Source organism: Panthera tigris, chromosome A3, assembly GCF_018350195.1.
Source record: "Panthera tigris isolate Pti1 chromosome A3, P.tigris_Pti1_mat1.1, whole genome shotgun sequence".
Classification (NCBI taxonomy): Eukaryota; Metazoa; Chordata; class Mammalia; order Carnivora; family Felidae; genus Panthera; species Panthera tigris.
In genome coordinates, this window is record NC_056662.1 from 15,971,475 (window position 1) to 15,996,469 (window position 24,995).

General features: G+C 45.4%; 1 protein-coding gene across 5 annotated transcripts in view; it reads right to left on the reverse strand.

Moving 5' to 3' along the window:
• PKIG (cAMP-dependent protein kinase inhibitor gamma) overlaps positions 1-24,995 on the reverse strand; it is a 98,715-nt gene that overhangs the window by 13,267 nt on the left and 60,453 nt on the right. For 3 of the 5 annotated variants that reach the window (XM_042980334.1, XM_042980333.1, XM_042980332.1), the window contains one exon: positions 8,545-8,614. Coding sequence is in view for 1 of the 5 variants with exons in the window: in XM_042980332.1 (XP_042836266.1) it covers positions 8,545-8,614 (70 nt within the window). In the remaining 4 variants the exon portion in view is untranslated. Of the gene's footprint in view, positions 1-8,544; positions 8,615-15,957; positions 15,987-19,487; positions 19,671-24,995 lie in introns of those variants that run through there. The other 2 variants (XM_007077751.3, XM_042980335.1) reach the window with 2 other exon arrangements.

The window sequence follows — 24,995 nt, forward strand, 5'->3', positions numbered from 1 at the left end:
GTCCCTTGGACATCCCACTCCATTTCAAACCTCACATGTGAAGCCACAAGCCTGCCCCATCTAGCCTTCCCCAGCTCAGTGAAGACACCATCTGTCCACGCTGCTCAAGCTGGAGACCTGAAGGCATCCTGGATTCCTCCTCGGCTTCCACTCATGTATAATCTGTCACCAGGTCCCATCATTTCTACTTGGGAAACTCAGCCTGGATCTGCCTTCCTCCCCTCTGCACGGTCACCACCTGGTCTCCATCTTTCCTCACCTGTACCCCTGGTGGAGTGTCCTCATTGCATCAATGCTCTGCCCTTGGCCCATGGTCTATTTTCTACACAAACAACTGGGGTGATGTTTGCAAATCAGACGTTGGGTCATTCCCCTGCTTCTTTCAACCTCTGATGCTTTTCCATTTCACATCTGGGAAAATCTAAACTCATGCCACCAGTCCCTAAAGTCCTGCGTTGATCTTGCCCTGCCCTCCCCTGTGACCTTTCTTCCCATTTCCACTGTCTTTTGACTCATTTACTCTTCAATTCCGCAAAGCAACTAAGTTCTTCCTGAATTCAGGGCCTTCATGAGACTGTTCTCTCTGCTTGGAATATTCTCTGTTATTCTGCTCTTTACAGAGGCTTGTACATGGATTCCTGGCTCTGTCTTTTCACATTTTCCTGCTCTAGGACCCTGACCAGAGGGCCCTGCAGGGCATGAGGCTTTCAGAGCCTCTGTGGCTCGCTACTGCCGCATGTCGTGAAGGCATGGCTGAGCCACCGGGAGTCTTGTGTAGTGTGGTGGACACGGCAAGGGCTGGGGAGTCACCAGCTTCTGCCCCTATACCTGGGCAACTCACCTGACCAATAGATTCCTCTTCTGGAAGATGGGGTTATAACAATTGCCTTGAAAGGTGGTTGTGAGGAATGATCAGAGCCAGCGCTTACACAGTCCTTAGTGCATGCCAGGCTGTGTGCTAAGCACCTTACAGGCATTATGTCATTTAATTTTATAACAGCTCTGTGAAGTGGAAAGTGTTTTTAATCCTATTCTACAGAAGAGAGAGCTGAGATGCAGAGAGGTTAAGAAGCTTCCCCAAAGTTGTATACTCACTGAGTGTGGGGTAGAATTGAGCCTGTGCTATTAGGCTACAAAACACAGAAATGACAGCACCTGCCTGGCACATAGTAAGCATCTGTTAAATGCTGTCCGTTCCCTTTTCTCCCATCAGTCTCCAACCTCACAGTAAGCATTCCTGAGGGAAAGGCAAGAAAGCAATGAAGTCCCACGAAAATATTCTACAGTGCTGGCTGAAACATATACCCACATGCACTTTTCCCACACTTGAGACAAGTTCTATTTAGAATTTTCAGGGGCGCCTGGGTGGCTCAGACAGTTAAGTGTCCGACTTCAGCTCAGGTCATGATCTCATGGTTCATGAGCTCAAGCCCCACATCAGACTCTCTGTTGTCAGCACAGAGCCTGCTTTGGATACTTTGTGCCCCAGGCTCTCTACCCTTCCCCGACTTGTGCTCTGTCTCTAAAAAATAAACATTAAAAAAAAACTTTTCATTTGGAAAAAATCTTCAGAATTTTTTCAATGTAAGTATTAGGTTGATTCTCTGAATTCTGCAGAGAGCTGGGGCTGGGGATTGAGACAGTGATATAAACTCTTCAATCCATGAACATCTGTGTTTCTGTGGAGGTCTCTGGAAAGAGGCAGAACAGTCCAGCTGGATTACCGCTTGGGGACCAGGAAGGCTGGGTCTCTCCGGACCTCCTGCTGTTTACACACTATCTAAACTTGGTGAGGGCTTAGCTAAAATGGTTCCCAGAGACTGGCAGTCCCCATCAGACCATGCAGGGAGGGCAGTAAGGGAAAGTGTAATCACTTCCAAGCAGGCCGGCCAAAGGTCCAGAGGCTGAGCACTAGCTCTGCTAGGTACCTCTGGGCAAGGTTCTTCCCCCTCAGACAGTGGGTGTCTCAAATGTGCAATGAAGGAGTAAGCTGGGATCCTTGTGGTGGTCTTGAAACACATCTGCAAATGCTTTGATGCTCCTCCCATCGAGAGGGGAGTCTAATTTGCATCCCTTGAATGATCTGGCCTTAGTGACTTACTCCTAACATCCTAATGGGATGCAATAGAAGCGATGCTGTGGGACTCCCAAGACGACGTTAGGAAAGGAGACACAGCCTCCAGCTAGCTCTCTCTTGGGCCACTTGTCTTTGGAGTTCTGAGCTGCATGTAGGGAATTTGAGGCTCCACACTTTGAGGCAGCCCAAACCAACCCAATGAAATGCCCACATGGAGAGATCCTGGGAGGGCATGGAGAGAGATGCAGCCAGCAGCTGCTGGCTATGGCAGCCTCTAGCTATTCCAGCACCATCTGACTGCAAGTGCATGAGATCCAAGCCACAAGAGCCCAGCCAAGCTGTCCCCACATTTCTGACCCACAGAAACCATGAGAGATGATAATAAATTATTACTGTTATTTTGAACCACTAAGTACTGGGGCTGCAGTGTTATTCAGCAGCGGACAGCCAGAGTGGTCTCTAACAGGTTACTGCCATGCCAGCTCTCTGGAAGTCTATATGAAAGCACTCCCTAAATCTACTGTGGAGAATGAAAAGTGGCAAGATGTGATTTCTATACTATTAATTTATCCATCCATTCATTCAACAAAATTTTACTCATCACTCATTGTGCACCAGGCTTGGGACCAGATGCCATGGATACAAGAACAGTAAGACATCACTATGCCCTTGAGGGAAGTTCATGGTCTGGGTGGGGAGATGAACTCACGCATGGTCTAGATGGGGTGACCAGTGTGAGGGGCATACACCAGGGTTACCAGGATCACCAGGAGAATGGTTTCAAGCCATGCCCCTTGCCTCCCACAGGGATTCTAGTAACACTAGGCAGGAGGATGTGGCCTGTCTCTACCACTGACGAGAGGGTGTCAGAGCCTCCACAGGTAAGGAGAGAGAAAAGAGTTTAGAGACCACTTCTGTATATAAACCTTTAAAAACTTTAAGAATCTTTAAAGAGCTTGGAAGGTAAGAGCTGTAATAAAAAGACATATAAGGCAGAGCAGGGGCTCAGGAAGCCGGTCGTTTATAGGCACTGATTTTAAGGAAGTTACTCCACCCTTCCTTCCTATTTATCACTCACTGGGCACTGAGGGTTCAGCAGCGAACAAAACAGACCCTCTGCCCTCATGACGCTGACATTCTAGTGGAGTGACTCACACTAACACGCAAACAGAATAAATGTCAGGTGGTGAAAGTACTAAGGAGAGAACTAAAGCGGGGCAAGAGGTGTGGGGTTTTCTACAGAGTGACAGGGAGCCTTGGATGCACAGACACCGGTGCACAGACCCAAAGGAAGGGAGGGAGGCAAATACCTGGGGAAGCTGTGCCAGGCAGAGGGAGGAGTTGCAGGAGGCGGGGCTTGCCTGGTATCCAGAAAGATGACCAGGAGGCCACAGGGCTGGGGGACGGGGACTGGTGGGGAAAGAAGACCGAATGTGGCTGGTACCCTCTGGGGTCTGAGAGGATAAGGGTGCCTCTGAATTTTGCTCTGATTTTGATGTGACCCTCTCACAGGTGTTTCCAATTGGATACTCTAATGCTTCCCTTCCACGCCTATTTTCAGAGCCTTCTCCCTAGTGTGGGGTGAGTGGAGCCTCGGGGCAGTGAAGGGCACTACTCATCACACAACACTCACAGACATACTGTAGGCCCGAATGCAGTGCCAGCAAGGCCTGGGTCCTCTGGTCTTAAGCTGAAGGGGAAACAAAGTTCTTGTTCCATTCTTCCTGCCTCTGGATAGAAGTAGAGATCAGAATCCACAAAACACAACATAGGTAAATACTAATTAAAGAGCCTCCCTTGGAACCTGGAAAGGCAACGTGCTTACAACTCAGGGACTGTTCTTGAGGAGAGCACATAGATTCACCTGTGCCTTCGGCCCACGGCAACAGTTTGCCCAAGATTCCCAGTCTCTGGGCTCAGTACTGCAGCCCTCCACTCCCTACATCCAGACACTGAGTCTTCGCGGGACGGCCAGCCCCCTGAAGTGTCCTGTGTAACTCCTAGTGGCTCAGGACAGACACCCTTCAGCCAGAGTATCCTCTTCCCTGACCCAGCAGAAAAGATAAGAGCTCCCCGTTTTGCCATGCTGCGAGTGTTGACATATTTGTTCACTATCTGCCTTCCCAATTGGCTCCACAAGGATAGGTACCCCGGCTTTGTTTGCCAATGTATCCCCAGCACACAGCATGGTTCCTGACATACGGAAGAGGCTCAATAAATACCATCGTGCGAATGAATTAGTAAACAAACAAAATAAAAACTTAAGAACCTCCATACTCTCAAGCCAGTGATTAAGATAACAATCTGAGCCCTGGCTCCTGACCAAATAAATAACAGTGACAGTGATAAAATGAAAATGGCTACCATTTATGGGGTATATATACTGTGCATCAGGCATGGTGACAGGTGCTTTCCATACACCGTCTTAGTTACTTCACAGTAGCCTAGTATAATTAGATCCCTGTTAGACATAATAGCACGTGCTGGAGCCTGGATTCTCACCCAGGACTGGCTGGCTCTGGGGCCTCAAAGGCAGCGCCTCTCTGGCTCAGGGAAGCAGAGGATGAGAGAGAACCTGAGGAAAAGGTGAGGTTAAAGGGGCTGAAGCGGCAGGAGTGGACTGCCAGGGAAAGGAAAGGGAGGCTCTCCTTTGTCTTCATTTACACTCGTCTCTACCCAGTCGCCTGACCTACTCCAGTTCTACTCTCGCCCTGACAATCACAGAACGTTCCTTCATTCCTTTAGTTCTTCATTCAACACTTACTACATGCACACTCCTTCCAGCAATGGAGCCGGAAGTATCTGAGAGGCACTGCATTGTTTAACCCTCACAATGGAGACACCATGGCTCAGAGAGGTGGCACAAGTCACCCAAGGTCCTCCAATCAGGACTTGAATCTGTATTTCTTCATTCCCAATTCAGTGCCCATTCTTTTTTTTTTTAATTTTTAAATGTTTATTTATTTATTGAGAGAGAGGGAGACAGAGTGAGGGCGGGAGAGGGGCAGAGAGAAAGGGAGACACAGAATCCAAAGCAGGCTCCAGGCTCCGAGCTGTTGGCACAGAGCCTGATGTGGGGCTCGAACTCACAAACCTTGAGATCATGACCTGAGCTGGAGTTGGACACTAAACCGACTGAGCCACCCAGGTGCCCCGGTGCACATTCTTGAGGCTGGTGCACTCTGGGGACGGCTTTGTCTTGAGGTGAACAGTACTGCATCTGTGTCGTCCCCCTCAGAGAACTGTTCTATCATCAAACCCCCTGCGCCTCCGGCTTCTCTCAACACAAATGGCTCTCTCCACCTGGTGACACAAGGCCATACACTGTAATAATGGGCACAAGGAGCTTTTGGAGAGTAGATTCACCGAGCACCTACCACCGCACCTGCTGCATAATGCCTAATAAATGGTCTCTAAAAGAGAGAAAGAATGAATGAATCCAGAGAGAGGTACAGTGGATCTGCTACCATGAAACAGCTCAAGAGAGCACGCAGTTGGATGTCCTCAAAGGGCCTGACAGGATACTGTACATGCTGTCTCCTGAATTTTACAGTGACAGGCACCCACATGAGCAGCCTTCACACCGACAACCACAGTAAAGCCGAGAGAGAAGCCACACCAGGGATTCAGATGACAGAAGAAAGATCCTGTGCTGAACTGCCGCTGGTTCTGACGCCAGTGGAGAGATGTGGCCCCACGAAGCCAAGTTTTACAGTCACTTACCCAGAGGAGCCTATTTGACAGGCGATGTTGACAAGTGGAAATGATTCAGAAAATACTTGTCTCTTGCCTATGTCAACCCCAAATTCAGGCATATCAAAGGCACACTTATAGCTTCTTAGCCAATAAAGTCATTTATAAAATATGTTAGAGTCAAATTTCGTTTGTCTAGTGATCCCTCAGGGAACAACTCACTCCAGATCACCAAGATTCCCACACGGTTAATCTTGTAAGTATCAAAACCTCACCTGGAGACAGAAAGTAGATTAGTGGTTGCCTAGGACTGGGGAGGGGTGGGGAGTTGGGAAGGTGATGAGTAATGAAAATGTTCTAAAACTGATTATGGGGACAGATGCACAACTCTAAATACACTAAAGACCAATGAATTGTATACTTTAAATGGGTGAATTGTATGGTATGTGAATTATATCTCAATAAAGCTGTAAAAAAACCCCTTTATCTGAATTATAATGGATAGAAATTCTTCTCATGTATTGCATTAATGCATTAATATATTACCAGCCTTTTCTTTTTTGAGAGAGCGTGAGCAGGGGAGGGGCAGAGAGAGAGGGAGACACAGAATCGGAAGCAGGCTCCAGGCTCTGAGCTGTCAGCACAGAGCCCGATGCGGGGTTCGAACTCATGAACCGTGAGATCATGACCTGAGCCGAAGTCAGACACTCAACCGACTGAGCCACCCAGGCGTCGCTATTACCAACCTTTTCTTAATGATTTAAGACCACAGCTGTGTATCTGGTATAACATAGCAATGCTCTCACTATCACAATATACAGGGCAGCTTGCCCTACACTAAACACCCCCGTTTACTTTAGCTTTTCTATCAATGCCCTTTACTTTTACCATGAAGCTTGGTGGTTAAGCTCATGTGCATGGGTCATGTATCACTTACTGGCTTATTGGCTCTGTGATCTCTGATGAGTTACTAGATCTCTCTGCGCCTCCATTTCTCCATTTGTAAAACAGCAGTACCAGCCTCACTGAAGGAGTGTGTGCGTTAAAGAAAATGATGTAGATAAAGCATTTAGTGCTCTTCCCGGCAATCAGGAGCCAAACTGAATTCCAGCCCTCAGCACTATTCTCACCACTGTCAGTAGAGTTGCCTACAGAACCCTTTCTGAGTTATGGACTCAGAAGCCAGAAACCCCACCCCCTACGAGTGTTCAGCACACCTGGTGTGTTCAATGAGATGAAACCAGGGATGGGGTGCAATTTCATGACTGGACTGTGGGACATCCCATGGGAAGGCTCTCAGCTTCAGTGACACTAAGTAATTTGTCCCAGTTCACCCTCAAACAGAAAAACCTAGAAGCCTGGTAAGGTCACTCAAGATCCTGGCATCTGTGAGGCTGGTGCTCAGGGGGACACAGTGGCCTACAACACGTTAGGCTTTCTCTAGACAAATGGTTCTTAAAATTCAGAGGTCTCAGATCACATTTGAGAACCTGAGGAAAGCTATGGACACTTGGCCCAGAAAAGTGTGTGTGTGTGTGTGTGTGTGTGTGTGTGTGTACACACACACACACACACACACACACACACACACACACTGTACCTATGAATACAGGGGAATTCTGAATCCCAGAAGCTAACCATAAACCCCTGGTTAAAAACCCCAGCTCTAGACTTCCTATAACCCCAGCGTCCTCAAGGTTTAGTGGCTCTGGAACAGAGAGGTCTTTTGCAGGCTTGCCCTCCTAAATGGGCCTCGGCCAGATAAACAGTCCTGGGGGCTGACCGGCTGCCGCATCTTAGTCACTGCAAACAGCTGCATCCAGGGGGTTCCCAGGGGCACTGAGTCACAACAGGACACAAGCCCAGTAGCTTGGGAAGCTACTGCAGGGCAAGGCCCCGAAGCCTTGCTGATAAGCAATTGGGGACTTCCAGCCCCAGGGCAGCTTCCAGACAGACTAGACTCTCTGCCAGCAGAGAAGAGGACTCGTAGGTGCTGGAGGCAGGGTAGGCCATGAGACAGAATTTAAAGGAGGTGGAACTCCCCCAAGCTCCTGGGACTACTAGGCCTTGGACAGAGAAATGAAGGTGGGAGATTCTGTTCTAACTGTAGGGAGGCGGAGCCGAGAGAGGGGTAGACATGTTGTAGGGAGGGGAGGGAGCTGAGCCACGGATGAAAGGCTGTTAAAAATGACTAACCGATGCCAGAACTGTTAAAGTATGAACACCGACCCAAAGTGGCCACACTTCCAAGTAGGCCATTCATGTTTCATGAACTGCAATTTTCTTCCGACTGGAAGGGACCTGCACCATCTCTCCTCATCAGACCACTGGGCTGTGCTGGTTTCTCCAGGCTGGGCTTTGCTTGCTTTTGCTCCTCTATCACAGTATTAAAATCCCCATAATGTGCTTTGGTCCTGATGAAAATAGCTTTGCACAACAAACAAGAAAGTTGGCATCATGCCCAAATTTGCTGATAGCCCCTGTGTATAATTCCATCAGCTTAAATAGATGGCTGAAGAAACCCATTCTCTTTGAAGCCACTAGAAGTAAATTGTCTTTCTGATGCTATAAAGAAATGATCTGTAAAATTGCAGTGTGACATCGTATAACTTCTGCAAAGGGCCAACCTTTGGCCATACCTTTCTTCATGGGACCAAAATCCCTTTCTAATTTCACTTGGAACCTATTTCTTTTATTTGTTTGAACAGAAGTAAAGGTATTTAGATAAACACTTGGGATGCTGTAGTAGTGGTATGAGCAATGTGACTACCCACCTGTTTTAGTTTCTTTTTCCTACTTGCATCTCTTCGGATTTTCCACTGTTGACTAATCAGTGTGGAAATTCTAAGGGACAAGAAAAACAAGAATTAGAGCCAGACATACTCTAGGGCTGTAAACTAAAACAATCTTCTGGGAAGACTAGTTAAGCATATCTAGTAACATATTCAATGTGCACACCCTTTGGGTCAAATATATAGGAATTTACAGCAAAGGTATGTTCCCATAAGGAAAAGGATGATCAGTAAAACATATTGTGCAATAGCAAAGGAAAGAAGAAACAAGTTAAATATTTGCTAATAGGAAAAAGAGTTAAATTATGATGTACTAATACCATACTAGATGGCTGCTACAAAGAATGAGAAAGATTTCACTGTACCGACATGGAAAAAAGGGCACGCTCTGTTGTTAAAAAGGAGTGTGACACTGTACAGGTCATAATTTTTAATATAAAGTATGAACATGATTGTTTATGTCTAGGAAAAAGTACAGCATTTGTACACATACACAGTTTTGTTTTGTTTTGTTTTGTATCTACATAGAAAAAGGCCATCAGCAAACTGAACAGTGGTTCTCTCTCTGGGACTCAGAGACTAGGAGAAAGGAAGTGAAAGACTTCTACATTTTACATGAATGACTCCTATTTTGGTTGAAAACTTTTAAAGGGACGCACACAACTTTCATAATCGTTATACATGCGGTCTATCTAGAATTCTAAAATATCAAGAGTGAGGACAAAAGATGTTTCCAGACAAAGACTGAGCAAGTTTGCCATTCAGACTCCAAGAACATTCTCCAACAGAAAGGAAACCAAGCACAGAAAGTAAGTGGGGTTTTAGAGTCAACAGTGAGCAAAACTAGTAAGTACAGTATATTGGTAAATTGAAAACACTGATTAAGTGAAAACTAAGTAGGAAGATAAACACAAATCTGACAATATCACACATTTGACAGTAAGGGTGTCAAGGATGGAAGAGATCACAACTAAAACTTCGCATGGTCCTTATTCAGGACAAATACTGGAATTGACCCAATATATCTATGTTGCATATTGAAAAATTCTAAGGTAAAATGACAAAATATTGAAATAGAACACTTAAGTTTCACACTTAAGTTTAAGTCTAATTATCCAAAAACGTTAATCCTTCCCAAATTACTACATGGTCTTAATTAAGTTTCAATAAGAATACAAATAGTTTTTCTTTGAAAGTGAAATGGGTAAAATTAAAGTTCATATGGAATACTAAACACCCCAAAATTTAGCCAAGAAACAGAAAAGAAAATTATTTTTAAAAATATATAAATAGGGGATTTATCTTAGGAGATAATAAAAATTTACTTTATAAAGACATAATAAAAAGACATGGTTAGAAGAACAAATAGGTCTGTGAACTAACAGAGCAAGTTCAGAAAAGGATACAAGAAAGGAACTTATTTATCACAAAGATGGAATTTCAGTGCAAAACAGAAAAGATGGTTTATTTAATAAATGGTGCTGGCAGACCTAGAATAAAGCCTGATCCCTACCTCTTTGCTATGTATAAACATAATTCCAAAGGGATTAAAGGTTCAGGATTAAATAATTAAAACCCTAAAAGTATTGGAAGAACATTTAGGAAAATATTTATATAACTCTGAGGTGGGGATATTATTCTTTTAAAAAAAAAATTTTTTTTAACGTTTATTTATTTTTGAGACAGAGAGAGACAGAGCATGAATGGGGGAGGGTCAGAAAGAGAGGGAGACACAGAATCTGAAACAGGCTCCAGGCTCTGAGCAGTCAGCACAGAGCCGACGCGGGGCTCGAACTCACAGACCGCGAGATCGTGACCTGAGCCGAAGTTGGACGCTTAACCGACTGAGCCACCCAGGCGCCCCGGTGGGGATATTACTCTTAACCAAGGCAAGAAATCTAGACACAATGAAGCAACAAATAGAAAAATTTAATAAACAAATAATAGATTAGGAAAAATATTTGTAATACATTGCAAAAATTCATTTGCAAGAATACTTAACACATAAAGAGCTCCTGTAACTTGTTGAGAAAAAAGCAACTAATTCATAAGGAAAAAGGGTGAAGGAAATTCACAGAGGAAAATAAAATGGCCAATTAACATGAAACAATGTTCAATCTCACAAGTAGTAAAGAAAATACAAAGCAAGCACCTATAAAGACACCATTTTCTGCCATCAGCTTGGTCAAAGAATGAAACCATAAAGAGAGAGGAAGGGATAGAGGGAGGAGGAGGATGGAGAGTGGGAGGAAGAGACAGAGGATAGGAGGGAGAAAGGGAAAGAATACCTAATATTAAAGATTTAGGGAAATGAAAGTACTCGCACATTTATGGGAAGAATGCAAGTTACTAGAATTCTTTATAAAGTAGGATGGTATTCTCTATTAAGATGTCAAATACACAGACCCCTTGACCCAGCAATATTATTTTTGAAAATGCAACCTATAGAAATGAAAGCACCAGTATGGTCAGTGGTATTATAATAGTGTTGTATGGCGACAGATGGTGACTACACTTGCAGTGAGCACAGCATACATAACCTACAGACTCGGCAAATCACTGTGTTGTACACCTGAAACTAATGTAACATTGTGTGTCAACTCGACTTCAATAAGTAAAAGCACAAGTAAAAAAGGATGTATGTATATATTTAATGCAACAATATTTTTAGAGAAAACAAAACATAACAACTTGAATATCTATCAAAGGACAAATGGCTGAATACACTGTGGTACCTATAGGTCTATAGCCCTAAAGCTATTTAAAACTTAAAAAAAAATTTTTTTTTTAGTGTTTTATTATTTATTTTTGAGAGACACACACACACACACACACACACACACACACACACACACACACACACAGAGTATGAGTGGGGGAGGGGCAGAGAGAGAGGGACACAGGATCCGAAGCAGGCTCCAAGGCTCTCAGCTGTCAGCAAAGGGCCTGATGCGGGGCTTGAACTCACAAGCTGTGAGATCATGACCTGAGCCAAAGTCAGGTGCCCAACCAACTGAGCCATCCAGGCGCCCCTTAAAACTTTTAAAAAATGTTTATTTATTTTGAGAGAGAGAAAGAAAGCACGAGTGGGGAGAGGGGCAGAGAGAGAGGAAGAGAGAATCCCAAGCAGGTTCCGTGCTGTCAGTGCAGAGCCCATTGTGGGACTTGATTCCATGAACCGGAGATCATGACCTATGCTGAAACCAAGAGTTGGATGCTTAACCGATTGAGCCACCCAGGCGCCCCACGCTGAAGCTATTTAAAAGGGTGAATTCGATTTATACCTACCCAGGATGTATTATTTAGTGGGAAAAAGAAAGTGCAGAATAAACATATGATCCCATTTCTGACAAAACAAATAACCACACACCTACACAAACACTGCATCCACTTCAATAGGAGCTTGGAGAAAGGTATGGAAGTATATATACCAAACTGATTTCAGAAGGAAGGAAATGGGAAGAAGGGGGAAAGGAGACATTATAACTTTTTCTTTATAACATCTTCAAATTGTTTAGTTACAATGAACATATGCATTACTACTTTAGGGAAAATTAATGAAAATAAAAACAAAAAGAAGCATATGAGAGCAGAGAAAAACTCCGATAAGCTATGTTACACATTACCTGTTTATCTTTACATGGGATAGTTAACTGTATTTACTTTCTTTTTTGGTCAAAACAGAACATTTTAATGGCTGGAAGACAAATTTTTTTTAAAAAGCTTCATGGAGGTAAAAAAGGGTACTTCATTTCCTAAACATTTATGTTTTTTATTCAAGAAGGGGAAAAATATGGGTGCCTGGGTGGCTCAGTTGGTTAAGCATCCGACTCTTGGTGTCAGCTCAGGTCATGATCTCACAGTTTGTGGGTTAGAGTCCCACATCAGGCTCTGTGCTGATGGTGCAGAGCCTGATTGGGATTCTCTGTCTCCCTCTCTCTCTGCCCCTCCCCCATGCATTCTCTCTCTCTCTCTCTCTCTCTCTCTCTCTCTCTCTCTCCCTTTCTCTCAAAATAAATAAATAAACTTTTAAAAAAATAGGAAGGGGAAAAAATATTACTTAGAAAAAAAGGAATTTCCCCCTTTTAAAATCCAAAAGAAAGACTAAAGCTTTGGCTTGAAACTGCCCGGGAGCACCTGGGTGACTCAGTCGGTTGAGTGTCCAACTTCAGCTCAGGTCATGATCTTCTCACAGTTCATGAGTTCAAGCCCCACATCCGGCTCTGCACTGACAAAGTGAAGCTTGCTTTGATCCTCTGTCTCCCTCCCTCTCTGCCCCTCCCCTGCTTGCACTCTCTCTCTCTCTCTCTCTCTCTCTCTCCCTCAAAAATAAACATTTTTTAAAAAAAGAAAGAAAGAAAGAAACTGCCCAGGTCAGGTGGTGTGTGGGCTGGTTCTGTGCTGCTGACTATTCCATGGCTCAGTGCCCTTGACTGCTGTCCTCCCCCTGAGCCAATTAAATCCACTCCTGGGAGTGTACTGGCTGCTGGGAACCAAAGCCCTGCAAATGCTGCATCTCTGCTCACAGGCTCTCCTGGGCTTCAAGCAGATGCTTTGGCTTCTGTATCAAATGGGTTCTGGAATCCAGAGAAACAAAATGGCTTGTTCTGCAAACCATTCTGATGGAAGGAGAAAGGAGAGGAAATGGTTTATCCCAGTGAATGAAATAAAAGGGAACACTCCTGAAGGACAGCTACTATACTGGATCTGCTATTTCAGAGTTAGGTGCAAGGTACACTCTGGCCTTCCCCAGTGAAATGCTTTGCTTTTAACTTGTGTTCTTTTATTTCATTGAAATAATAATGACACCTCACATTTCTATAGCACTTCATATTTTACAAAGCACTTTAAGATGCCTTATCTTAATTTCATCTTCACAATGACCCAGGTATCAGATCAGTATCATTCTTACTTACAGGTGAAAATGACCCAGAGATGTTAAGAATCTTTTTTTTTTTTTATTTATTTATTTTGAGAGGAAGAGAAAGCATGAGCAGGGGGAGGGGGCAGAGAGAGAAAGAGAGAGAGAGAGAGAGAGAGAGAGAGAGAGAGAGAGAGAGAGAGAGAGAGAGAGAGACCCAAGCAGGCTCCACACTGTCAGTATAGAGCCCATCGTGGGGCTCGATCCCACAAACTGTGATACCATGACCTGAGCTGAAACCAAGAGTCAGACGCTTAACCAACTGAGCCACCCAGGTGTCCCAAGCCAAGTTAAGAATCTTTGTGAGTCACATGGAAGGTTGGTAACAAAGCTGCAATACAAACTCAGGTCTCCAAACCCCAAGTCCAGTAGGACTCCAGTAGGGAGCTCAGGTATGAAATCACAGGGAGAAAGGCAGGCAAGCCAATAAATAAAGGAAGGCTCTTGGGAATAACAGCTCTCCTTGCCTTTTAGGAAAAGAATTATAGTTCAGGAGTAATATTCTATGCCATCTCAGAGAGAAACTTTCTCATATACTGGAATACAGCTGCTGACTATGAGAAGGAAATCCCATGCTCCTGTGTCTGCCTACCCACATCCTACCCAACCTTCAATGCTGCCAGGCCTCTAAAAGCCCAGGGCACAGGAGATGTATCTCTTTCATCTCTATGCCCTCAGGGCCCAGCCCTGAGTCTGGCACAGACTAAAAGCCTCTAAGTTTCTACCTCTAGTGGTTTCAAATCCATCTACTACCTCTTCTATCTCCCCACCCTTACCTTCTGGTCCTACCCAACGCCAATCCTCTTTCTCCACGACTACTGCGACTGCCCCTCAAGCCATTCTCCACACAGCAAACACCACCCACAAAAGCTTACATCATCAGGCCCCTGCCTAACTCTCTGAACCCTAACCTCTGCCCCCTTCTCAGTTCTCTTCCCCTCTATGCTTCAGCCACACTGGCTTCCCTTCAGTCTCTCCAACATCCCACATGCTCTCCTGCCTCGGGCCCTTGCACACATGTACCTTTCCCTATCTGGATTCTTTCCCGCAACACCCTTCCTCCCCACCTCCTGCCTTAGCTCTTGGCCTAACGGACACCTCATCTCAGCACTGGCTCTTCAAGCAAGCCTGCCCTGACGGCACCCCTGTTTATTCATTTCATAACACCACTACACGTCCTTGTAAGTTTCATGTGAAGAAGGACCATGCCTGTTCCATGAAACACTGTCCACCTATCACCTTGCCCAGTGCCTGGAAAATAATTAGGTGCTCAATAAATACTAACTAGGTGAACACAGGAAAAGAGTATTGAAGTGAACTGAAGGCTCGACTCAAATGCCACTGCACCTCCTCTTTCTCAGGCTTTCCATGGCACTGTCCCTCTCTGGGGGTGCACAATGACACGTGTTAGAGTTATTGGAGTCTTTTTTTTCCTATCAGACTGCAAGCTGCTTAGAGGTCTCATTTACCTTGGCATTCCCCATAGTGCCTTGTGTAACGCCTGACACACAGAGGGTTCTGAACAGGGGACGAATTCTTGCACACACACGGGCAAGTACAAGGGAAGGCTACAGTCTCCAACCACAGACAATGGTTTCTCCTACCCAGGGGAACGCAGCACATGGCATGAACACCTTTGAGATACGCAGAGACTTTGCCCAGAAAATGACAAGTGAAACCTGAAAAGCAGTGGTAGTGTGTGGGTGAGTGGATGGGGGGTGAGGACAGGACAAGTGTGTACTGTTAAAGGGGAGTTTCTTACACTGGCAGAAACTTTCTGGTGCCAAACTGGAATGTGGATAAGAGACCTAACAAAGCTCATACCCTTTGACCTGGCCAAGCCTTATTAAAAAATCAAAGATGTGAAACCACTGGGTGAGGATTTAAGTGTTTTTCTGTACTGTCTAGCTTTCCTTCCATGAACATGTTCTAATTTCATAGTCTGAAAAAGGAAATGCTCTACAATAAATGTTATAAAAACAAACCAGCAAGATCCAGTGGTGATCTTAGACTGCAAAATCACCTGTCCTTATGTCTCCTTAAACTTGGGATTACAGATTTAGGATCCTCCAAGGCGGGGGCCCCTGCAGTTTGTGAGGAAGAGTTCCTGTCTTTCATCTGAAGCCTTGGACAGGAAGGTTCCAGGAGTGAAAGCTTCAGCAGCACGCAGCTCTCATTTCTCCCTAAAGCTGGCAAAGCTCTGGGGGTAATCAACCAGCTGGAGATCGGGACCCCTATCTGCCAGATGCTGGTCCACTCCAACTGTCCATCTGTCTGTCTTCTGTGACGCTCTGAGAACTTCACAAGCCACAGGCTATCTCTCCTCCGGGCCCTGTTCCTCCACCCTCATGCTTGGTCCTAGGTCTGCCCTCAGTGTAATTTACTGAATGGCAGAGACCACACCTATAAAGTACTAAACATAATGACTGACCTAAGTCCCTGGGACATAATAAGAACGCATCAGCTAACAATACCTTCATTTCTTTAGTGACCTGAAGGTCCATTATTCATTTCGGAAAAGCCAAGTTGAAGAGTAGTAATTTCTTGGAAGATTAAAGAGACATCTTCTAAATAAAGTTAGGAAATGCTGGCTTCCTCTAATAAGACAGATGCATTTTAATCTGCAATTTAGAATCACTCAGCATCAGAGCTGACGGCAGCTTCCAAAGGAACCACTCTTTGAAGAAGCAGTGCACAAAGTTTTCATAAAGCATTTCTGAAAGATTTCCAGGAGGTAGTGAGCTCAGCCTTGGGTCATGATTAATGACTTGTTTCCAAGAACTTTAGATTTTCCACGTCTGTCTCCACTTAGGAATCACTTCTGGCCCCTTGTGAAAACACTCAGCAGAGTTAATTGGGTGAACTCAGCTTCTTGTCACACTCAGAAAGTAACACCTGCCACCAGCTTCTTTCTTAAGTGGCTGGGCCAGCATCCTCTGGTCCCAGGAGAACAGCACCTGACTGGGTGATAGGAAACAGTGCTAAGGCTTTGTTGAAAGAGCCAGGATGGGCTTCAACACTGATAAGTTCAGAGACGACCTCACATCCCTCATACAAATGCCATCCGATGACTCAGGGGGCCAGGGCCTGTGTACCTTGGCTAACATTCTGTTTCTGGAAACCATAAAGTAGCTAATCCCATGCATATTTGTGCCAACTAAGTAGGCTATGAGCTTTGTCCTGTTTCATCCCCATGGTACCCCTGGAGGTAGGTATAACTGTGATCCCCCCCACTTCACAGAAGAGAAGCAGGCTCTATGAGGTAATCTAAGATGTCTCCACTAGGAGGTGGGGAGTACTTGCTCCCCTCCCCAACTTCTCACTGAACCCTAGATAGTCTGAAGTGACAAGGACTGCAGATACCAACCAGCCCAGAGGTTGAAAATACAAATGCCCACAGGGGACAAGGGGCAGGCAGGAGACTAGAGATGGTGACAGGCAAGCAAATAACACAGATGATAAGCAACTGGGGAGCACACCTGCTAAAGGCATTAAAATTCAAACAAAAATAAAAACCTAAACCAGGTACTTTCCTTCCAGAAATATCACCTCCTCACCACCATCTTAGGAGGAAGGACCAGTTTTTAAATCAGCCAAAGTCTGGAGATCTTGGGGAGCTGGGTAGAGGCAGAGGCCCACTGCCATGGTGGTTCCATGGCAGCAACGGTGCACTTCCAAGGGTTGAGCTGCTGGAGGAGACTGAAACTCTCAGATACTCCAAGGGGCTTTGAGAACTCTCCTGGTAACCATGGTCTTAATTCAAGCGACTGTTTGTTTGTTTTTGAGAGAGAGAGAGCACGTGAGTAGGGGAGAGAGGCAGAGGGACAGAGAATCTTAAGCAGGCTCCATCCATGCTCAGCGCGACCCCCATGCAGGGCTTGATCACAAGACCCTGGAATCACGATCTGAGCTGAAATCAAGAGTCAGATGCCCAACAGACTGAGCCACGCAGGCGCCCCTCAAGCAGTTTTTAAATACTGCATCTTCTTGAGGGTTAGAGTCTCTAATAGGCTTAAAGATAAAAATCCCTTAAATTGACAATACCTGGAACCCTAGAAACTCAAAATTCAAGATTTGACATCTTCTGCTTTTCTTTGCGCTTTGGCTCTGGCCATCCTTTCCCGCAGCAGGAGAGGCCGTGTCTCGGTAAGATGAAGGTAGAAGGGCAGCAGAGAGATTTTTCCTTCCTTTTCTCCCTCTCTTGTGCCAAGCCAGGGACTAGGATGGTGGTCTCTACATTAAAATCGAGTATGCTGTGTCTCCTCTGGAACTGTGTGCCAGGCTTTCTACCTGGTAATGGGGTTATGGTAACGTCCGAGACAGACTCACGAGAGAGGGCACATGGTCCAGAGGAGACACGGTGAATGGAAGCTATGCCAGTAATTGGGAGCACAGTTCAGGTGAACACGAGGAAGGAGTTCAGGATAATATGGAACATACAATGGAGATCGGGGAGTAATGACACTGACCACCTCGGGTTTTGCAAAAGGGTGAGCATAACATGGGGTTGAGCACTTACGAGACGCTCGTGAGTGTTAATTCTTGTTTCTCCTCCCTCCCTATTGTGTGTGTGCCACTGAGACTTTCTTCATCGCACCTTACAAAACTATAAAAACTCAGAAGTAACTGTTTACTGTGTTATGTCCTCTTTTAATTGTCCTCACAGGTGCCTGTTTTTAGCCACTCTGGGATACTGAAAACCACGGGCACTTTGCTCCTCAAGCCCTAAGGATTCTCCTCAAAAGCAAGAAAGATATGGATGGTTCACGTCAAGCTGAATTCTGAAATACAGCGACCATCTAGTTTTGTCCCTTTATTTAGGAACAAAAGAGGAAACTGGGGCCCAGAAAGTGTAGAACGCTTGCTCAGGGCCACAAAGTTTCACTGGGTGGCCCTTTGTTTCTTAAAGCCAAAGTCTTTCCCCTTTCACTTTCCCAACTGCTTCTACCTGCTGGCAGGGGAGGTGGGTTGCTCGCAGCGGCTGCAAGCCACGTACCTCAAACTAGCGCAGAAGCCTCAGCTCCGGCGCCCGCTGGTGAGCCTCCTCCCTTCCCCTCTGTACAGAGTGGCTCACCCATTTTTTGTTTTTTTTAATGTTTATTTTTTTGAGAGAGAGAGAGAGAGAGAGAGAGAGAGAGAGCAAGAGGGGGAGGGGCAGAGAGGGAGACACAGAATCAGGAACAGGCTCCAGGCTCTGAGCTGTCAGCATAGAACCCGATGAGGGGCTCGAACTTGTGAACTGCGAGCTCATGACCTGACCTGAAGTCAGACGCTTAATTGACTGAGCCACCTCGGCGCCCCTCGCCCGGTTTAAAATCCTAAAAACAAACCCCAACAAATAAAACGCCCAAGTGCTTACTTACACTTGTTCTGTTTATTTTCTAGTCATCAACTAGATCAAATTTTAAAAAGGAAGCAATAAAAATACCACGAAGCTAAAGTTTTCCGACGCTTCTTTCCATCCTGGAGTCTATGAAGCTACTGCGGCATTAGGTGTATGTGATACACTAACTTCATGAAACCTAATCATCTAGCTTACATTTAGGATACCAATCTTATATTTGTGAGGAAAGGACTACGGGGAATTTTCACTTGCAGGGACATTTCCCTCTGGAATGTGTAAAACTGGTTGTACCACCTTCTTAATCAGAGAAAAAAAACGAAAGGCTTTTACTAACACCGATGCCTAAGGGAACACTTATTTCTTTACCTATCTTTAGGGCAAGAAGCTGCTTTTAAAGCTGTAGCCAATCTGTCAGCCTTCCTGGGGTAAAAAAGTCAAACAGCGTTTGAATGGAGCCCATCTGTGAAGCTTGAGTTCAGACTCTAGCCTCAGGCAGTTTCAGACAAAGTCATAATTTTCAGAACAATAATATATCATAATATAAAAATAGACACTTTGTGGCCAACAGGCTATAAAGCCAGCGGAGCTCTCCAGAGGGCTCTGCCTCCAAGCTCTGCTTTCCCTTGGGGTGGGAGCGGCAGAGAATAAAGTTCTACTCACAAGAGCGAAGAGTTTCTCCAAAGTCCAGGGCTCTTCAGTCACAAGTGAGGGGAGGATTTAAGAAACCAGGATTCAAAATGCTTCCCTTCTGAGGGTTAGCAAGATTAGCAGACCAGGCCGGCAGAGCAGTCTGGATTCTTTCTTGCTCTCTCTCTCTCTCCCTCCCTCTTTCAGAGTCTCTAAATGAAATGCACTTCGAGGGTTTTAGTGGGTGTTTCCCACGTCTCTGGCCAAGTAAGTCCCCATTTGTTGTAACCCAATGCTCAGCCTGATGATGTCAACCACTCAGCTGCCTTGCTTGGTTTCCACCTCTCCGTCCACGGGGGAGATCCATTTCCTCTGGACAATGAGCCGGGGGGGGGGGGGGGGGGGGGGGGAGTGGGGGCTGTAACTGCATCCCAGGCCGTCACACTTGCCTAACATCCTTCCTTCAATTTTAAACAGTGCAGCCTTAGTGACAAAAGGCTTCCTATCCAGTCACTGGGCCAGGACTCCTGGCCTAAGTCCCTTTGCCTCATAGTCACTGATGACCGAAGGTGATCTGGTTTGCTTTGCTGTGTTTTAATTCACTTTGGTGTGTAATATGCTTCCTAGGGTGGAGATCCCCACTCGACCCCACCCCCATTTCCTCCTGCTCAATTTTCTCAGTTGTTTAATTTCTCCTCCCAAGTTTTCTGGGTGCATGCTGGGCACAGTGCATGTTTGTCCCTCACTTAGGGGAGAGGACATGTGCCCAAGTGTGAGGTTCAGAAGGCGCACCGGTCTGCTGCCTGGAGAACTGGCTTCTGGTCTCAATCACACTCCTAACTGAATGGCCTCAAGTCACCTCTCTTCCTGCACCTCAGTTTCCCCATCAATGAAGATGGCTTTGGGGCCTCCCACTTTTGAAGGTCAGTGACTGAGGAGCTTATCAACAATTGCAACATAAAGAATTTTACTGCAAGCCGGCTGACGACATGCTTAAGGGAGGGGAGAAGCCTTGACAGGTCAGAGGCTGATGCCCGAGATGCCAGGCTCAGCCTGGCTCCTTTAGCTTCCTTTGTGGTGCAGCTGAACTGTTTCTCTGGGAGGAAACACCAAAGAATTCACTGAACAAGGCCTGGGGGACATGGGAAGAGGCAGCATAAACTACTGGATAAGATAAAGAAGTATGAGAACTGTCCTTGGGGATTAACGTGGAACAGCAGGGGTTAGGAGAGAGAGTAGCAATCACTTGCATTTGCAGAGCTCTTGAAGGGGAAGACACACGAAAGCCCTGTACTTCCGGGTACAAAGGGAAGCAGCGTGACATGTATATTGCTTATGGGCATCAGTGTGGGAGCCAGAGATGTGGATCTGAGTCCTGTGTGACTTAACTGCTCTGAACTTTTTTTTTTTAACTATAAAATGGGACACTAGGGCCTGCCTGTTAGGGCAGTGAGAAAGAACACGTGCAAGGGAAATGAAAGCATCTGCACATACTACGAGCTGATAGACCGCAGCTTTGTTGTTGTACGTAATCTCGCCTGATTCTCATTTTAGGAGAATTAGTACCCGGGGGCTAAATTCTTAGTCTGCTTTTCCTGGGTAGGAAAAATGAAACAAAGAGAAGTGACATGCTCACGGTCATACAGCTCAAGATTAAAGGGTGAGATTGGGAAACTGAGTCTTTTAACTCCTACTTAGGCCAGCATGCATGCCATACACATGCCAAGGCTACTTCTCAGAATGGTAACTTCTCTGAACATGGCCCTTATTTCTAAATGGGATCATCTTTACTTAGAAAAATGAGCTAACTTATTAAAACAAATAGGGAAGGGGTGGGAGGGAGGATTTTCAGCCAGGCCAGGGGAGGGGGAGGTAGTCCATCTACTGCCTAACGGAAACACGAGAGGCCATTCATTAGGTAAGAGGCGGTACTACTTACTTGCTTTGCTACCAAAATACCTCGTGACCTGAAGGAGTCTGGGCTTCCGCCACCCTTCCCCACAAAAGGCAGATCTGATCGGTCTTAAATTTACTTGGATGGGAAGATGGGATTGGAGCTCTTTTAGGAAAGAAGCTATTTATAGGTGGGGGTAAGGCTGTGGGAGTTTGTGACTTAACAAAAATTTTAATTAGTTTTCAGAAATCTTTGATGCTGTAATCAGGAAGGACTAAGCAAACAGACTATATGTCAGGAGGGAGTGTGCCAATCTAAGGCCTTCCCAAAGCTGGTGTGGGGCTACAGTAGAAGGAAAAGCACTCCAGCCTCTTAACTCATGGAGAACAGTAGTTACCATCTCAGAGAGATCTGGGTTTTTCCTTCCTGTTCTTGGATGGTCCAGCAATGTATAACCTTGGGAAACTCAACTTCTGTGTAAAGTGTGAATAATAACACTTACCCTACAAGGTTATTGTGTGGATTAAGTGCCTGGCACATACCACATGTTCAAAAATACTTGGAAAAAAAACTTGCAAAAATAAGCTGCGACATCCTAAAGTAAAGGCATTATTTTCTAATTCTGATTCAGTGTCACCATCCTCTATTCTGAAGATGATGTAACAGTGAATGAATAAAGTCAAGGATGTTGGGAAGCCAGAGGACCCATTATTTCTCTAGAATTCTCTAGAATTCATTCTCAGGATGAATAAGGAACAAAAGCCCACCTAGAGCTGTGTTCTCAGCAGGAACACTCAGCTTAGAGGGACTGGAGGTGGAGACTGGGGCTATTGTCTGGCCAGGCCTTTATTCCAGAAGCCCAAGGGGGCATCAGAAAATGAGCTGGGCCCTGGACAGATCAGTTTACTGAAATCACTCCCAATTCTTTGAATCATGTTTTGTTATTTGAACAAGAATAATAGTAAGGAGCGTGTTCATAAAAAAACAAAGATATTGTTTTCTTCGACCACATATATTTTACTTTTTTAAATTATTTTTTTAAATTTATTTTTGAGAGAGAGAACACAAGTGGGGGAGGGCGGAGAGAGAGGGAGACACAGAATCTGAAGCAGGCTCCAGGCTCTGAGCTGTCAGCACAGAGCCCAACGCGGGGCTTGAACCCTCACGAACCATGAGATCATGACCTGAGCCGAAGTTGGACGCTTAACTGACTGAGCCACCCAGGCGCCCCATTGACCACATACATTTTATAACACTTGCCTGGCAGACTGAATACTTGTACATCTGTGACAGAATCCACGAAGAGAAAACAGGACAACACCAGCACGCTCATTCTGTCTTCTGACTGACAACGGCGGATTTACTGTGTGGACTGGGGCCACGCTCTGTGCCTAGCGCTCTACAGACACCACCTTATGTCACCCTGACAATTATCAGGGGCAGGAGGTATTTGGTATCCTCTCATCTCACAGCTGCGGAGACCGATGCTGCAGAGGCTGACCAACCTGTGCCAGGTTCACTGGAATACGGGCAGGAGCCTGGGCTCCTCGCCAGGGCTGCCTGGGGCCAGGCCTGTATTCTGAAGTCCCTCACTCTACTGACTCTGATGGGGTTTCCCTGCAGGAAAGCTCCCAACTCTACTCAGCCCGCAGTACTGGCTCCACCTGAGGACACGCTGGCTGCTTCTGAGTGCAGAGCTGGTCTGAAGGGCTCAGGCAGCCCCTTTGCACAAAGCTGCCCTTAATTCCCATCCTTCCCCCCCCCCCCCCCCGCCCAGTCTGGAAGGGGTCGCTCCCTGTGAATTTCCTTAGTACTTTATCTGTTTTCTCTTACAAAACTTATGCTTTTCTCCTCTCTGAGACATATTTATTCCTGGGCAGATCTTATGTTGCTAGAATCTGAGTTCCTTATGGAAAAGATCTGTGTTTAATTTATGAGCATTTTGTACATATGATGAGATACTTGTTAAAATAAGAAAATCTATAAATCATAAAAACTTACAATGGATGTTTACCATACACCAGATAATATTCCAATTGCTCTATATAAATTATCTCATTTAATCCCTGTGAGGTCCTATCAAGTAGGTATTATTATTTCCATTTGACACATGAGGAAATTCTAGACACAACCAGTAATTTGTTGAACTGGTAACTGACTGGCATCTGTTGAAAGGAGCATATGATGAATAAGTTCTGGCCATGGCTACTGACCTAGTCCAAACAGCTGCTGCAAAATGCAATTAGCTTTCACCCTATCAAAGGCAGGTTTCACGGGCACCTGAGTGGCCGAGTAGGTTAAGCGTCTGACTTTGGCCGAGGTCATGATCTCATGGTTTGTGGGTTCGAGCCCCACATCGGGCTATGTGCTGACAGCTTGCTCAGAGCCTGCAGCATGCTTTGGATTCCGTGTCTCCTTCCCTCTCTGCCCCTCCCTCACTCACACTCTGTCTCTCTCTGCCTCTCAAAAATAAATAAATGTAAAAAAAAAATTTTTTTTTAAAAGGCAGGTTTCAGTTGTCATGCCATTTCAAACTCTCTTATTCACTATGGCACACAGCTAGAAGGTCCCCATTTTCTCTAGACATTATTAAGAAGCATATTGACTGAGACAATTATAAAAAAATAGATTTGTTTTCTTTCCAATTATAATTGTTTACTATAAAAAAGAGGAAATATAGAAGAGCAGGAAAAAAGGGAGGAAAATCATCCATCTTCCTACCACACAGAAATAACCAGTTAACCTCCTGGCATATGGACCCAAAAAGAACCATACCTACACTCAAATAATGTTTTAAAATCAGACACTTAAGGGCACCTGGGTGGCTAAGTCAATTAAGTGTCCGACTCTTGATTTCGGCTCAGTGCATGATCTCGAGGTTTGTGAGTTCAAGCCCCATGTTGGGCTCTGGGTGCTGATAGAGCAGAGCCTGCTTGGGATTCTCTCTCTCTGCCCTTCCCCTGTGCACACTCATGCTAGCTCTCTCTCTCTCTCTCTCTCTCTCTCTCTCTCTCTCAAAATAAATAAGTAAACTTAAAAATAAAAAATAAAATCAGACACTTAAGTCATTTGGGGGCAGAGAGGAGTCAGTCCCACAAAAGATGACAAAGAAATGTTTGATTTTTTTTTTTTTTTTTTTTGATTTTGGAATATACCTGGCTGTATTCTTTATAGGGTTTGATGTTCTGAGGGTCCACCTCCTGGGCCCCCTTGGACTGCTGGTGATGCAGCCAGTGTGCCCGATGGAGGGATGGCAAGAGAAGGGAAGCCTGATCCCAGATAGCATGCACTTAAAAAAATAGGTAGGTTCACAGGATACCTCCTGTCTCATAGGAGATTGGGTGCCCTTATCCTGACCTTTGAGGGCCCCTCAGTCTAACTGCTGGTCAGGTGCCCTAAAGCAAAGTGTACCCTTCAGTGTGGTACACAGAGCTTCTGGCAGCTTCCCAGGCAGGGGTGAGGTCCATGTGGCAAACAGACAACCAGTTCCAGAGGAAACGAAGGCCTAACTCCTAAAAGGAGGCTTTTATTATTGCTTACAATTGGCAAAAAAAAGGAAAAAAAGAAAAAGAAAAAAAAGGCATCACAGGGCATTTGAGGAAAACCAACAGCAGGACAGAAACTAAAATATAGAGAAAATGGACTCT